Source organism: Theobroma cacao, chromosome 4 (assembly GCF_000208745.1).
Source record: "Theobroma cacao cultivar B97-61/B2 chromosome 4, Criollo_cocoa_genome_V2, whole genome shotgun sequence".
Classification (NCBI taxonomy): Eukaryota; Viridiplantae; Streptophyta; class Magnoliopsida; order Malvales; family Malvaceae; genus Theobroma; species Theobroma cacao.
The window spans coordinates 25,479,783-25,493,865 of record NC_030853.1 but is presented as its reverse complement, the minus strand read 5'-3'; the positions used below and the strand labels follow the sequence as shown (position 1 = coordinate 25,493,865).

Below are 14,083 nucleotides of genomic sequence, written 5' to 3'. Positions count from 1 at the left end.
CGAAATCTTTACGGGCATAAGCTCATTGCCCATTGCATCTTTATGGGTATATTGTAATTCATTCACGGTGTATACAATTACACAACCACATGCCATGTTTGAAATATAACAAAAAGATGGCAGTCCATGTTCCATTTTCCTTTCTTTCTTGATCTCCATTTTACAAAAAATAAGTAAAAGAAAAATATGTACGCTATCACCTGCATGCCACGTTTGAGAGTTGAGACCTATGAAAATGTAATAGTTTGACTTCGGGGGCGAAAATCAAAATATAGCAGAGTGCAAACTCAAGACTAAGGGGATTGGAGATACCAATAGGCTGTAGGCTGCAGCTCTGGCCTGGAAGTTAGTTGGTTGAGTTGAGCCACTGGCCATTAAAAGAATATTCGTGTAACAGTGACCAACCCGCAAGCCTAGCAATGCGCCAAAAAGCTCATTTATATGAATTCATGTCATGTTTCCTCCTAATTCGGCCAAACCCACTCTCAATCTCTCATGTCTTATAAATAACAAGTACACGTTAGCTTATCACCTCCACCACTTCCTCTGTGGCTCTTTAGTCTGTCCCAACCCACTTTCCATATCCACTTTCTATTATTCAGGCAACTCAAGTGTTTTTTACACACTTTTTTGTGTAATTCAATCTACTCCTTCTCTAGATTCTTATTAGTGACTTTGCTGGTGTTTAATTAGCATCTGCGAGACCCTTTTTTGTTTTCTTTTTAAATCAAGCAGTTTCTTAAAATGGTTTTTGGCTTTGTTAAGGCAAAAAAAGGGTATGTTTCGCCTTTTTTTTAATGAGTAATTTGTTGTTTTCTTCTTCATATTGATAAACTACAATTACCCATTTCTTATTTTTTCCGATTTGCAACAGCTGCAGTTGAATTGCTCATCAAAATCTGGGCTTTGGATTTTTGGTTTTGAAGAAGATGAGTCTCTGTGGGAGTGTTTCTGCTGTGCGCTTGAACTCCCAAAGCAACACAATAAGCATGGGAAGTGTCTTAGCTTTTAGAGGTGGTGAATCCATGGGACATGCCTTGAGAATTCCCTTTAAAAAGAGGTCAAGTAAGGGTGCTTGTCCTTTGCAGGTTGGTTGGTGTTGATGAATATTTGGATCACCTTACCCTTTTGTTACAGTGCAAAGAATAATTTTTACTTTCTTTTGTTATCACGACTCAGGTAGTTTGCATAGATTATCCAAGGCCAGAGCTTGAGAATACTGTTAATTTTTTGGAGGCTGCTTCTCTATCTGCTTCTTTTCGTTCTGCTCCCCGTCCAACTAAGCCATTGAAAGTTATAATTGCTGGTGCAGGTATGAATTTGTCTTAAGTTTAATCTGTGCTTCCTTTTGTCTTCTGGGAAATCCATTTTCTCTCTTTTGAATTTTTTGTGACTTCTTGTGCCTTTGCTGTAGCTAAATTTCTAAAAATTTATCTTTTTTATATTAATGAACTGAATTTTGCATAGACTTCATCATGCCTTGATTTTTAACCTCATGTCTAAGTATATTTTCCAGTTCAGAATCTCATACTCTGTCATTGGATTCTGATTCTGTGTTCAAGATGTGTTTGTTTTACATTTTTTTATGTTATGTTCTAGCTTTCACTAGAAGGCCGTGCCAATTTAGGGCCCTGTGCTTTGTGACAGTTAGATGGTTTGCATACAAGTGCTAGGAAGAGTAAAATTGGGTAATGATATGGTATTCTTCAGTCACAAAAGTCCAAAAGTCTGTGACTGCAAAATCTTGTTTGTTTCTTTTTACTTATTGCAATGGATAAGCTTTCAAGTGAAGATGTGCTTTTGTGGTGAGCAATAAGGGAGAATCTGCATGCTTGAAAGCTATCAGTAGTGTGCAAGTATAACCCTTTGGCCTTAACTTGATATTTATTTTATACCTAAAATTTTGTTCCTTATGTGTTTTAGATTTAATGTATGATCCATCACTTGCGTTTGTCATTGCTTCTACATTAGACTTACCACTTTTGAATTGTTGCAGGTTTGGCTGGTTTGTCAACTGCAAAATATTTAGCAGATGCAGGTCACAAACCTCTGTTGCTTGAAGCAAGAGATGTCCTAGGTGGAAAGGTTTTTGCTCTACTAAGTTTTATAGAAATTTACACCTATTTATATTATTGAATTATCTCACTCCTCATTGCTAAAATCTTATTGTGATATGAGGAGATATATCACACTTTATCTTTAATGAAGAAAAAACAATTTTAATCGACGAGATTTATTCAAGGACGGTTTAGTTTCTTTCTGGACTATGGCATGCGGCATGATTAAATAAAGAGTGTTTACCATCAGAAATTAAACTGTGCTAATAACTAACTTGTGTTGCTGTAAATGATTTCTTTGTACTTAACTTCCTTGAGCTGCCAGTCACATGCATAAAAAGGAAAAAACAATTTCATTTGAATTAAGATTTTGATATTTTAGCAATTAATATATCTTTCAAATGGCTGCTTGTAAATTTTTTAAGCTTCCAACGTGACATGCTTACATATGTGGTTTAAGATGTTGTTTTCCCTTTTTCCTGCTCTTTTGTGAGAGATTAGGGTTTGGTCTTATTTTTAACAGGTGGCCGCATGGAAAGATGATGATGGAGATTGGTATGAGACAGGCCTACATATATTCTGTAAGAATAACTACCTTTTTTGTTTTCTCAGTCTTTACCACCTGGTCTTCCTCTTTAAGTTTTTGAAGGTTGTAGTGTTGTATTGAAATATTCATTCAGTACATTGATTTTTTTTTTGTTTTATTTTACTTTTATTGTCCCCCTTTTTAGTACTTGAAAGTTGTAAATACATAGGCTTGTGGAGATTTTGGACAATACTTATGATTTTCCTTTTTATCTCCTGACTCTTGTATTCCGCTGTTATCTTATGCATTGCAACATCTTTTTTCTTTCTTTGCTTAATTATATTCTTATTATGTCTTTTCTTTTTGGCAAGTCGGGGCTTATCCAAATGTGCAAAACCTGTTTGGAGAACTTGGCATTAATGACCGGCTGCAATGGAAGGAGCACTCTATGATATTTGCAATGCCAAACAAACCTGGAGAGTTCAGCCGATTTGATTTTCCAGAAGTTCTACCTGCACCCTTAAATGGTAAACAACTAAAATACTTGGTAATTTTATCTTTCATTTTGAATTTTTCGGCTTCGTACTGTTTGTAAAGCAAAAAAAAGTTTAGATAGATTTGTACAATTATCAAATCGGCAGCTATGTAAACTTTTTTTTGCTTTACAAACAGTACGAAGCAGCAAAATTTGAAATGAAAGATAAAATTGCTTGCTTGTTACCTGTTTTTATTTAATCGGTTGGATGTGGACAATACCTTGTTCTAAATGATTAATTGGTATCTGGGATGAGTTTATTCGCTCTTGTCACTACTCTATCTTATATGTTAGTCAATGTCAATTCCAGTTTGTTTTGATGTTTGCTCTTTACATTTATGTGTATTTATTGTGAAGTACCAATTAAATTTCTTCTTATCTACTCTATGTAATGCATATTATAGAATCAACATATTGGGCATTACATGTTTTAATAAATATTATATGATTCCAGTCATCCAAATCGCTCAACCCCTTTCCCTAAATTTCCCTTAGTTGTTTTCATAGTAGAAAATTTAAGACTGAAAAATCAGTTGTTATCATTAGTCATGGCATTCCCATGTCTTCTAAGTTGGGGCTTCCTTAGACTGACCTTATATTCGAGACTGGTCTTTCCAATTGAACTAATTGGTTTTAAGTTGGATGCCTTTTAATTGAAGATTAATATTTTACTTTCTTGAAATCTTGAACTCTGAGATTTGGGCCATTTGTTGAATTACACTTCAGAGTTTTGTTTGACACTAGTTTAAGGCACAAGGTTGGCTTCCTCTGGTTCATAAAATTTTGAGCTTCTATAAAATGATAAAAATGAATGTGTTTTGGTACTCTCAAGTTTCATTTAACACATAGGGCTGTGTTCAACAAATTCAATTCAAGATGGATTCTAGTGCATGGGGAGCACTCTTTTATGTGTACACTTTGCAGGCTCTTCATTGAGGAAAAGAGTCTTTTAGTGTTTGTAAGTCTGCTGATGAGCATGTGAGGAGAAAAGCACATAGAGACCGTAGACTGAGTTTGTACCTGACAATTGAGTTTAAGGGCCTTTGAAGGGTCACAGTTTGTAATTTCTTGATCTTTCAATGGTGGATTTTCTTGTTATTGCGGCTGTGGTAGGAAATCAGCAAAACCACACCGTATCTTTAATTCCTATGTTTGCTTGTTCCCTTTTTCAGTTCTTTAATCTTTGTCATGTATGATTGATTCAATTCTCTCGATTGTTTGCTTAAATTTTCCTTTTGCAAGCTTTTGATTGAGGACCAAATCACAACATTGTTATTGTTTATTCATTTTTTGTCTGGTGGTGCATGTCTGTAGGATCCTATGTCTTGTTGTTGGCTGCTGAATTATATTCCTTTGATATGTTGTGGCTGATTTATGTTGTTGGTGGACTGATCAGGGTGCTTGGAAACTTTTGTTTTTCCTTTATCATTCAAATGTATATGGAATTTGCTCTACAGATTCTTGAATGCCAATACTAACATCTACAGGAATTAGAAATTACATTTTGCATCTACTTTGTTTAAATTTCATATCAATGAAAACTGACAGGGATATGGGCCATTTTGAAGAACAATGAAATGCTGACTTGGCCAGAGAAAGTGAAGTTTGCAATAGGACTCCTACCAGCAATGCTTGGCGGACAACCTTATGTTGAGGCCCAAGATGGTCTAACTGTTAAAGAGTGGATGAGAAAGCAGGTATGCTGGTTGCTTTTGATAAAATCATCCTTTTGTGGCTAATAGCACGTACATAAATAGTAAGGCCACATGTCTGGCTGGCTTCTGAGTGGTGAGCTTAGTTCATCCTGATGTAAAGCTTCCCAAAAAGAGCCTTGTTAACTTGAAGTTTTGCTCATATAGTGGCAGTTTATTTGCTGCTTTGTGGCTACATGCATGTACGGTTGACTGATATGGATTTTTAAGCCCTTACCAAATACATGGCTGTTTCTTTGCTTGAAAAGGTTCAGAAGAGCACAAGTATAATAGAGCAACAATCCTTGCATCTGGATTTGTTTGAAGTCATTCTGAGGTGTCTTCTGTGGTATAGACATATTATTGTCTGTGTACACGATTCTGTCCATGGATTTTGGTGCTGATGCTTCGTTTTTTATGGGTAAAACTGGATACTATATAATAGTGGGATATTTTTAGATCAGACGTGTGTGGGTTGAGTATTAATCTATAAGAATAACATGCATAAATTTTTTAGTCTTACAACAAACATGAGGAAAAGTATTGCTGAATGCTTTTAGGAAAATAGAAAAAGGAGGAAGGTGAGGGGACGAAAGAAAATTTTAGAAAAGAGATTGCCATGTACAGCCTTATGTTTAGTATAGTGACTTTTGTAAGTGATGCAAAGTCTGTCAGTTAGTGTATGCATTCCCCTCTGCATTCATTCAAATACTGCCCGCTTGTCATTGTTAATGAATCTGGTATGAATTGCTTTAAGTAGTAAAAATTTGTTAAATGAATTAAGAATAAAGAAAACTAATACTTTTCAAAAAATAAAAAATAAAGAAAACTAATCCTTTCCTCATTTTCCTTTTCAGGGCATACCTGATCGTGTGACTGACAATGTGTTTATTGCCATGTCAAAGGCACTGAACTTCATTAACCCAGATGAACTTTCAATGCAGTGTATATTGATTGCTTTGAATCGATTTCTGCAGGTATGGTACCCTAGTTTACTCCTATTTTGGAAATTTGATTATATTGGAAACACGGTCAGCAACAAAATAATTAAAATGATGTGTGTTTAAATTTTTCTTGACTATTAACAGAAACCCTGCTCTGTATGTCACTAGTAATGACGTTGGTTGGGTACCAAAGGAATCTATAAATGTGAAACTTGGACACATCAAGTAAACATTACAATTTGTTCTTGTTTATTATGGCTACATTTTCTTTTAAAATGGGAATTAAGTTTACATGCTATTTTTAGGTGTTCCAATAGTTTTCAGCCTGAAATTTTCAAGAGACTAGGAATTTCCATGACAAAGCTATCTTTTAGGCAATATGTAAGCATATATATCTCTCTTCCTCTGTTGGCAACAGAGGGATGGGTACAGTTCCCCCCTGGTTCTAATACCATAGGTGGCAACATATACCTTTTCTTTTTGGCCAAAAGCTGCCATTACTGCCTTCAAAATGATCATCAAGCAATAAATCATATATGTATACAGCTATCTATATTTGTATGTATGTTTCAAATGACTTTCATTTTTTAAATTATCAATGAGAATTTTGACAAAAACCCTCTATCATTGTTTGATAAATAAAGTTAAAAGGAATTCGAAAAAAAAAAAACTGCCTTTTCTTCTTTTTCCCTTTTTATTTCTGCTTGAGATATGTATAAAGGGTTAATATCTTGGGTCCTTTTGGTGAATTAGGTTATATAGATTGAGTAACAGATGTGTAATTTTTATTTTCATGCATCGGATGTTCTCCAGTCACATTTAAGATCGCATGTTTTCTTATAACTCTCATATACTAGAAGCATCTGAGGTTGTGATCCTTTTGTAATTTGTATTACAAATAAGGTTCATTGGTATATACACAGTTGGGTAGTCATGTTTATTCATTTACATTCAGTTAAGGTTATACAAAATAGAAGGAAAATATGGTATTACAACATTTAAAATAGCTTGTTACAAATGCGTGGAAAATTCACCAACAGGAGAAAAATGGATCAAAGATGGCATTCTTGGATGGCAACCCCCCTGAGAGGCTTTGCATGCCTATTGTTAATCATATTGAGTCACTGGGTGGTGAGGTCTGGCTTAACTCACGAATAAAGAAAATAGAGCTCAATGATGATGGAACTGTGAAGAGTTTTCTTCTAACTAATGGCAATACAATTGAAGGAGATGCTTATGTAATGGCAGCTCCAGGTATACTCTGTTTCCAATTGAATAACAATTTTTTTAGCTTTCCTGTATTACCTGCTTCTCTAATAATAGCTGATGGATGTTGATCTCATCAGTTGATATTCTGAAGCTACTTTTGCCTGAAGACTGGAGAGAGATTTCATACTTCAAGAAATTAGAGAAATTAGTTGGAGTCCCAGTAATCAACGTTCACATATGGTTAGTAATAAAGTCTATTGTTTGTTCAGACAATTTGTTGGTACCGCTGTTGCTCTGTCTCCCACCATTTTCTAATCTTTGAACTGCAGAAAGGTGTTATTTGAAGAAGTACACCCCAATGACTTTCTATAGATATATCTTCAACTGATTTAACCTGGAAACTTTAAAGAAGTGGTAGGGGAAGGAAAAGATATCATGTGGAAGCTTTCTCTGATCTGACTGAGCTGAATGGTTAAGTGCTCACATCATATTGTAATCCATAATGTACCTGTGTTATAGAGTTGCATATCAGAACTCTGAAGAAATGAATGACCTCTATATGTTGTTCAGCTACACATTGCTTAAGCATTCATGAAAGATGGTGCTCCTCATTTACATTATGCCTTCACTGGACACACCCTCTAAGCAAAAAGCAGCAGTGTTGACCATGTGTAATGACTTTCTAGGGTTGCCTAATCTCTTACTTCTCTGGTTTTAAAGTAGTATAGAAGAGAATGCATGTGTTTTTCCTATGGTTGGTTTTCTGGTGTGTTTTTGCTCAAGAATTTTTTGTTTCTAATTTCCCATTAATTCACTGCATTGCACTAGTGAAATGAGTTAATTGATACATGCGTCATGCCTTTTTTAAAAAAAAGTGATACATGTGTGCTATTTCCCTTTTTGAGCAGACGGTTTAATTTTATAGATGCAAAATTGTTTTTTGGGTTTCTAGAGTGTCAAGTTAATATGAGAGTCCCTGGTTGAGTGATGTGGATTATCTCCATTTGCAGGTTTGATAGGAAATTGAAGAACACCTACAATCATCTACTCTTTAGCAGGTCTTCCTACTTCGTCTATCAGCCTTTTCCCCTCTTTGCAAATTTACAGCTTTTATGGTTATTATCTGCCTGACACTTGGTAGCCTTATGATTTTTTACTAATTGTATTTCTGAATTTACAATATTCATGTAGAAATGAACCTAGAGTATATTTGGAGGAAAAAGATCATTGCTTATAAGAATGTGGAAACCCTAGTGTAAAGGCATTATTATTACCAGTCTGCGGTCTTTGCCTATTGATAGTCAAGCAAATCCGTTGCATGCTTTTCTTTTTTTTTTAACACAATTTAATTATTTAAATTTTCAGATTTGACCATTTGGTGCATTATTAAGTATTTGTAATGTTTTCCCAGAGTTAATTGACCTGGAATAATCCCATGAGGGATTGTGGGGGTTTAAGGAGAATGGTTATCCTCCATTGTTTTGCTAAGTCATGGGACATCTTTGCATTAAACTAATTTGCATTAGTGTTTTCTTCTCTTTTCATGTTCATTTACTGAGGTGAATCTCATGAATGTTGTTCTCTCTTACCAACTACTTTTGTTTATACTCTTCTCACTTTTTTTCCTCATTTGCTTGCAGAAGTCCCCTTCTAAGTGTCTATGCTGACATGTCTGTAACGTGTAAGGTAAAAGCTCTCTAAAATTTCTTTTTTATTTCCATTGAATTTATGTTCTTTAGGTTGCCATGCTGCCTATATTTCCTACATATTGGATGTCAGTAACATTGTTTACAATCTTGCAAGAATTGTTAAGTGTATATGATATAATTACATGTTTAACTACATTCTGGTTTCTTTGCATAACAAAATTATTGGGTGTTAATCCTTTTTTTATCGACTAACAGCCATGCTTGAATAAAAGAATGGAAAAAAGTTTATTCAAAATTGTCAGCTTCTGTTCAATACTGTTGCAGATGTGTGGGTAATTATGCTAGTTTTGCCCCAACTAGATGAGACACAGGAATGATTATCATGTGTTCTTCCATTTAAAAGAAAACATCTAACAAAAAAGCTTTAGTTATTAATTTTTTATTGACATCTTTCTGTGGAAATGTATCATGATGAGTTCCTAATCTTGAAACAAGGGGATATGGTGAAATGGCAGATGCTATGGACTTAATTTGATGTAGCCTTGCCAGGGGAACCTATTAATGGGTAACTTTCAAGTCCAAAGAATATTTGGAATAAAACCATGTAAGTTTGACTCAACCTTCCGTGAGAATTGAGAAAAAAGTAAAGTTTCAGATAGTAAGAACTAGAGAAGAAGAAAAAGATAGGTGCGGAGAACATTTGGAAATAAAACCATGTGGGTTTGACTCAACCTTCCATGAGAATTGAGAAAAAGGAAAGTTTCAGCAAGTAAGACTTAAGAAGAATAAAAATATATGTGCAGAGACATAACTCTTTCTCCCTGCTTTTTATTATTTTTTCCATTATATAAAGAGAGGCTAACTACGTTAGCTTCATGTCTCCCCATTAAATGCATGAGACCATTAATTAATGATTTATTGTTTTATGCAGGAATATTACAATCCAAACCAGTCCATGTTGGAGTTAGTTTTTGCCCCTGCAGAAGAATGGATTGCCCGTAGTGACTTGGAAATTATTGATGCTACAATGAAGGAGCTTGCAAAACTCTTTCCTGATGAAATTTCTGCAGATCAGAGCAAAGCAAAAGTTATAAAGTACCATATTGTTAAAACACCAAGGTTAGACTGAGTGCATTTTTTTAGAATCTCTGTTATATAGTTCTTTTTTTTTTTGTTTTTCTTTTTCAAATCAAATTCTAGTCATTGCTTGAAGTCTCGTGTTATGGCTGAATATAAATGAATGGGGTCGTTTCCCCCTATGTTCAAATAGTGATGCATCAAAGAGTATAATTGTGTGAGAAACATGTAATATAAATATTTATTTCAAAATATTCATGGAAGCTTAATGCTATCTTCGACACACTTTCGAACACATCTCTAAACAGGATGCCAGTACCATTTCAAATATGTTCCGAAGAAAGAAAGAGTAAATCCTTTTTTCAGATTTGTAATTGTGTACATACATACATATGTTTGTACATACATGCATGCATGCATGTTTCTATGTTTAAATCCATGTGCAATAGTGCCTATTTTAGGTGTTAACCCCAAGATTCCCTGCTGAAACTTAAAGCTAATGATCATTTCAGATCTGTATATAAAACTGTTCCAGATTGTGAACCCTGCCGCCCATTGCAAAGATCTCCAATAGAGGGGTTCTATCTAGCAGGTGATTACACAAAACAAAAGTATCTGGCTTCGATGGAAGGCGCTGTTCTCTCAGGGAAGCTTTGTGCACAGTCTATTGTACAGGTACTTTTTGCATTCTTTTCAGTGTCATGTTACTGTAACTGCACTGGTGTAATTCTCTTTTTTCCCACTAAGTTCAAATTAGTAATTGTCTTAGATGCCAAACTTGTTGCTATATACCATCCCAGAAGAGTTTTATGAAGGTGGCAATGTGAGTCCATACAATAGGAGGATGGAAAACGGAAATATTTTGTTCGTTTTATATCAGCACTTCTAATGTATTGAAATATGCAGGATTATGAGTTGCTTCTTGCTCTGGGACAAAGAAAGTTGGCAGGAGCAAGCATTCACTAACGGCCTTCAAGTTTCGGTAAAAAATTCACAAGTTACTGAGGATCTTCGGCAAATTGATTGTTCAAGGCCAGTACATTACTGGTCTTCTAGCAGTACAGTTATCATATAGCCCATACAAAATCTGTAACACATTCAAAGACAGCATAAGAAACGCTGTGTAAAATTCTTAGATGGAATCTATATGATCTTCAATCATCCAGGTTAAAAAATAAATCTATATAATCTTTGATTGTTCTAGCAACTTCCGAGTTATCGAGGAATCGTTATCCTAAATAATCATAACAGGTATCATCAAATCACAATGCTGTAGAATGCATTAGCAATCTTGAAGGTACTGCCTGAACATGTAGCATTGAGATTGGAATTTGATGCGTTTGAGTTCAAAAAGTAGTTTACTCAGCAAATTAAGTTCATTGACATTGCAACCCCACCAGATTGAGCCATTGAGGTATATAACCTGTAAGTTTGAAATTAAGGCTTCCCTTGTTAGGAGAGAGAAGTAGAAGAATGGAAGGGATGAGTACAAAGTAGAAAAAAACCTTTTACTCTTCTTCAATTCAACGGGAGAGAGAAGCGAGTGAACGACCTAATAAAGCATTACACTGTTACAAGAAAAACATCAAAATTGGCACGGCATCTCCTCACTTCACTCTTTCCTTCTTCTATATCAGCCACATGATTTGCAGATTTTTTTATTATATGTTGAATATTTTATACAAAATACATGTCCAAAGCTTTTAGGGTCCAGGAAGAAAATAGAGGAAAAATCAAGTACAAGATGGATTATGACTTCATGGACAGAGCAAACTCTCGTCTACTATCTAAAATTCTAACAATTCAGATTTGCGGAACAACAGCGACTTGGAGCAATTATATAAAACTCAATCAAGAAGCTAACCTTCTAACAAAATATAACTGATGATTAAAAGTTAAAACTAAAAAATGGTGGGAAAATGTTAAATTTGGTTTAGTTTTCCAACAGAGCACGAGACTTCAACTCTATATGATCATGCAACGGACCCATCAGATAGGCCTAAACTACGTACAAGAAGAGCGGTACAATTGTAAAGCAAGGCTTCTAGCTATTAGTTATGGCCCTTGGTTGCCCAAGTAAATCCATTTTTCTCTCGTTAGGACCAGCAATAGGAGGACAGCATCGGGCGGCTACCGCTTCCTGCATGAACATGACAGTGTGGTGGTTTTCCTCCTCCTAGATTTGGAAGAACGTGTAATGATACAGTGATCTACTTATATAGGCTAACAGTTAACGGAGTGTGTGTTTCTGGTTGCAGTTGAAGGCGAGAGTTCAATTGATAGTAGTAGGACAAGCATAGAAAGAATAGGGGATTTGGAAGGCAATTTGTTGCTCAAGGGAATGACTAGGTTATTAATGGTTACCAAGAACTGCTTATTTACAAAGAAGAATATCTGGGGTTCTTTGGTTTTTGATAATTACAGGCAGCTCAAGGAAAATTATCATCACGAACCCTATCAATAAAGAAAATAAAATTACAGTCCACGCATCCCAAATTCTGATTATTGATTTAAATTGAATGCTATTAAGGTGAGCTTAATGTTATCATTACGCTTTATAGTTAATACATATCCAAAACAGTTTGGGATACATATGAACTTAATTTGTATCACTTTAGTACATAAGAAGATAACCATGTATCAGCAGGCAACCAAAAGTTTCAATTTTAATTCTATCAAATTGGATAAGGCTAATATGTCTCACATCCTTCCAGCTGCGACGACCTTAATGCAGGGAAGAAAAAGTACAGAAATATGAGGAACCCTTCATTTGCACTGTATCAAATTGAACAGAACCTATCAAGAACAGCATGAGTTCTTGGTCTGAGTTTGCCTTAAGCCATCATCATTCACAAGGCTCACCCTATTGACAGTTAACTCAGCTTTGTATGAATCAGAATTCAAGACTCTCCTGCTCACGTTGTTATAGATCTCTCGAATGACAATCTCAAACGCAGTTCTGACGTTGGTGGAATCAAGTGCAGATGTCTCAATGAAAAACAAGCCTTCTGCTTCTGCCAAGCTTTTACCTTCTTCCAAAGTCACTTCCCTGATATTTTCCAAATCGCATTTGTTTCCCACCAGCATCCTTGCCACTGTCGTATCAGAATGTGCTGGAAAAATTGTTCCATCATAATCAAAATTTCAGGATATTGAAACCAAAATGGAATAAGGGAAATTGCCCATATAAATAACACATATAATCCACAAGGCATAGCATCGGACATAACTCATAGTAGCATATTCACCACTGGTCATTACATTTGCTCCAACAGTTTACATTCTGTTATGCAGAGTAATCTCCTAATGTAATTTTCAATTCTCAAGGTTAAATGAGGCATCATTTCATCTAAAACTGGATTTTTTTTCCAATAAAAAAAAACTGAATATTCAAAATAGCTCCTCAAATAAGTCTAAAACTGAATTTTATGTTAAAAAAGAAAACAAAATCCCAGATTGTGGTTTGAAGAATATAAAAATCCCAGCCAACAACTCCCTGAATTCTACCAAAGCAGCCAATGCATTTCCAAGCAAAAGCAAGAAAAATTAAAACTTTGTCACCACCCCAAAACCAGAAGAACAGAAAGAAAAAGTACTTACAGTTGAGTTCATCGAGCCATCGAGCAACATTGTCAAAAGTAGCTCTCCTGCTAATATCATAAACCAACAATGCACCAAAAGCACCCCTGTAATAAGCAGAAGTCACAGCACGAAAACGCTCTTGGCCTGCAGTGTCCCAAATCTGAGCCTTAACATCCTTGCCATCAATCTCCACGCTCTGGGTCTGAAACTCCACCCCTATGGTTGCCTTGGAGTGAGCATTGAACTCGTTACGTGCATATCGAGTGAGAAGGTTGGATTTTCCCACGGCTGAGTCCCCTATTATCACTATTTTGAATAGGTACTCTTCCACTGCTTCATCGTCTGACATTTTGCTTCTTTTCTGGATTTGAGATTTCGATTTTCACTAGATTTTTGGCGGTGGGATTGGGAAAATGAATGAATAAACAGTTTTTGAGGTAAACCAGGGGAAGACGAATGGAAGAAAGTGGCAGAGACCAACGGTGGACCAGGTTGTGTAACGTGACTTCATTGCTACGCCCACGCGCATATTATGTTTTGACTTTCACCGCTATGTATTTTTTTTTATAACTTTTCACCTTTGTCACACATGTGCACTAATTTTCTTTTTCTTTTTTATTTTTTATAGTTATTAGGACTATTTTGACATTTTCATCACATCTACTTCTTTTTTTAGATATATACATATTTATAAAACGAGAAATGATAGAGAATAAAATAACAATTACAATATCTAATTTGAAAAAATTGGGTTTTCTTTTGACATTATTACGTAAAAAAAAAATCAATAAAAGAGCTTAAATTTGCTCACAA

General features: G+C 35.2%; 2 protein-coding genes across 4 annotated transcripts; one reads left to right on the top strand and one right to left on the bottom strand.

The window, feature by feature from the left end:
- Positions 359-10,862, top strand: LOC18602597 (15-cis-phytoene desaturase, chloroplastic/chromoplastic). 3 transcript variants are annotated; one of them, XM_018119850.1, is made up of 15 exons: positions 359-776; positions 881-1,088; positions 1,180-1,312; positions 1,997-2,085; positions 2,581-2,638; positions 2,955-3,110; positions 4,667-4,815; positions 5,667-5,786; positions 6,761-7,007; positions 7,100-7,202; positions 7,973-8,020; positions 8,603-8,648; positions 9,543-9,730; positions 10,201-10,363; positions 10,595-10,862. In XM_018119850.1, the coding sequence occupies exons 2-15, from the start codon at positions 930-932 to the stop codon at positions 10,652-10,654; spliced, it is 1,719 nt and encodes a 572-aa protein (XP_017975339.1). In that variant the 5' UTR covers positions 359-776; positions 881-929; the 3' UTR covers positions 10,655-10,862. The 3 variants fall into 3 exon arrangements, with proteins under 3 accessions (XP_017975339.1, XP_017975340.1, XP_007034148.2); XM_018119851.1 differs by having other exon boundaries at positions 875-1,088; XM_007034086.2 differs by having other exon boundaries at positions 365-776; positions 6,794-7,007.
- LOC18602596 (ras-related protein RABA5e) lies at positions 12,178-13,769 on the bottom strand. Its single transcript, XM_007034084.2, has 2 exons — positions 13,289-13,769; positions 12,178-12,801 (listed from the first exon to the last, which is right to left on the bottom strand). Exons 1-2 carry the CDS (start codon positions 13,617-13,619, stop codon positions 12,488-12,490), a joined length of 645 nt encoding a protein of 214 aa, XP_007034146.1. The 5' UTR covers positions 13,620-13,769; the 3' UTR covers positions 12,178-12,487.

Excerpts from the sequence above, each read along its gene's own strand:
- LOC18602596 (XM_007034084.2), bottom strand. The coding sequence starts at position 13,619 with ATGTCAGACGATGAAGCAGTGGAAGAGTACCTATTCAAAATAGTGATA. Across the intron at positions 12,802-13,288 it reads ATGGCTCGATGAACTCAACT|CACATTCTGATACGACAGTG; the intron begins GTAAGTACTTTT and ends CAATTTTTCCAG.
- LOC18602597 (XM_018119850.1), top strand. The coding sequence starts at position 930 with ATGAGTCTCTGTGGGAGTGTTTCTGCTGTGCGCTTGAACTCCCAAAGC. Across the intron at positions 3,111-4,666 it reads TCTACCTGCACCCTTAAATG|GGATATGGGCCATTTTGAAG; the intron begins GTAAACAACTAA and ends GAAAACTGACAG. Across the intron at positions 10,364-10,594 it reads GTGCACAGTCTATTGTACAG|GATTATGAGTTGCTTCTTGC; the intron begins GTACTTTTTGCA and ends TGAAATATGCAG.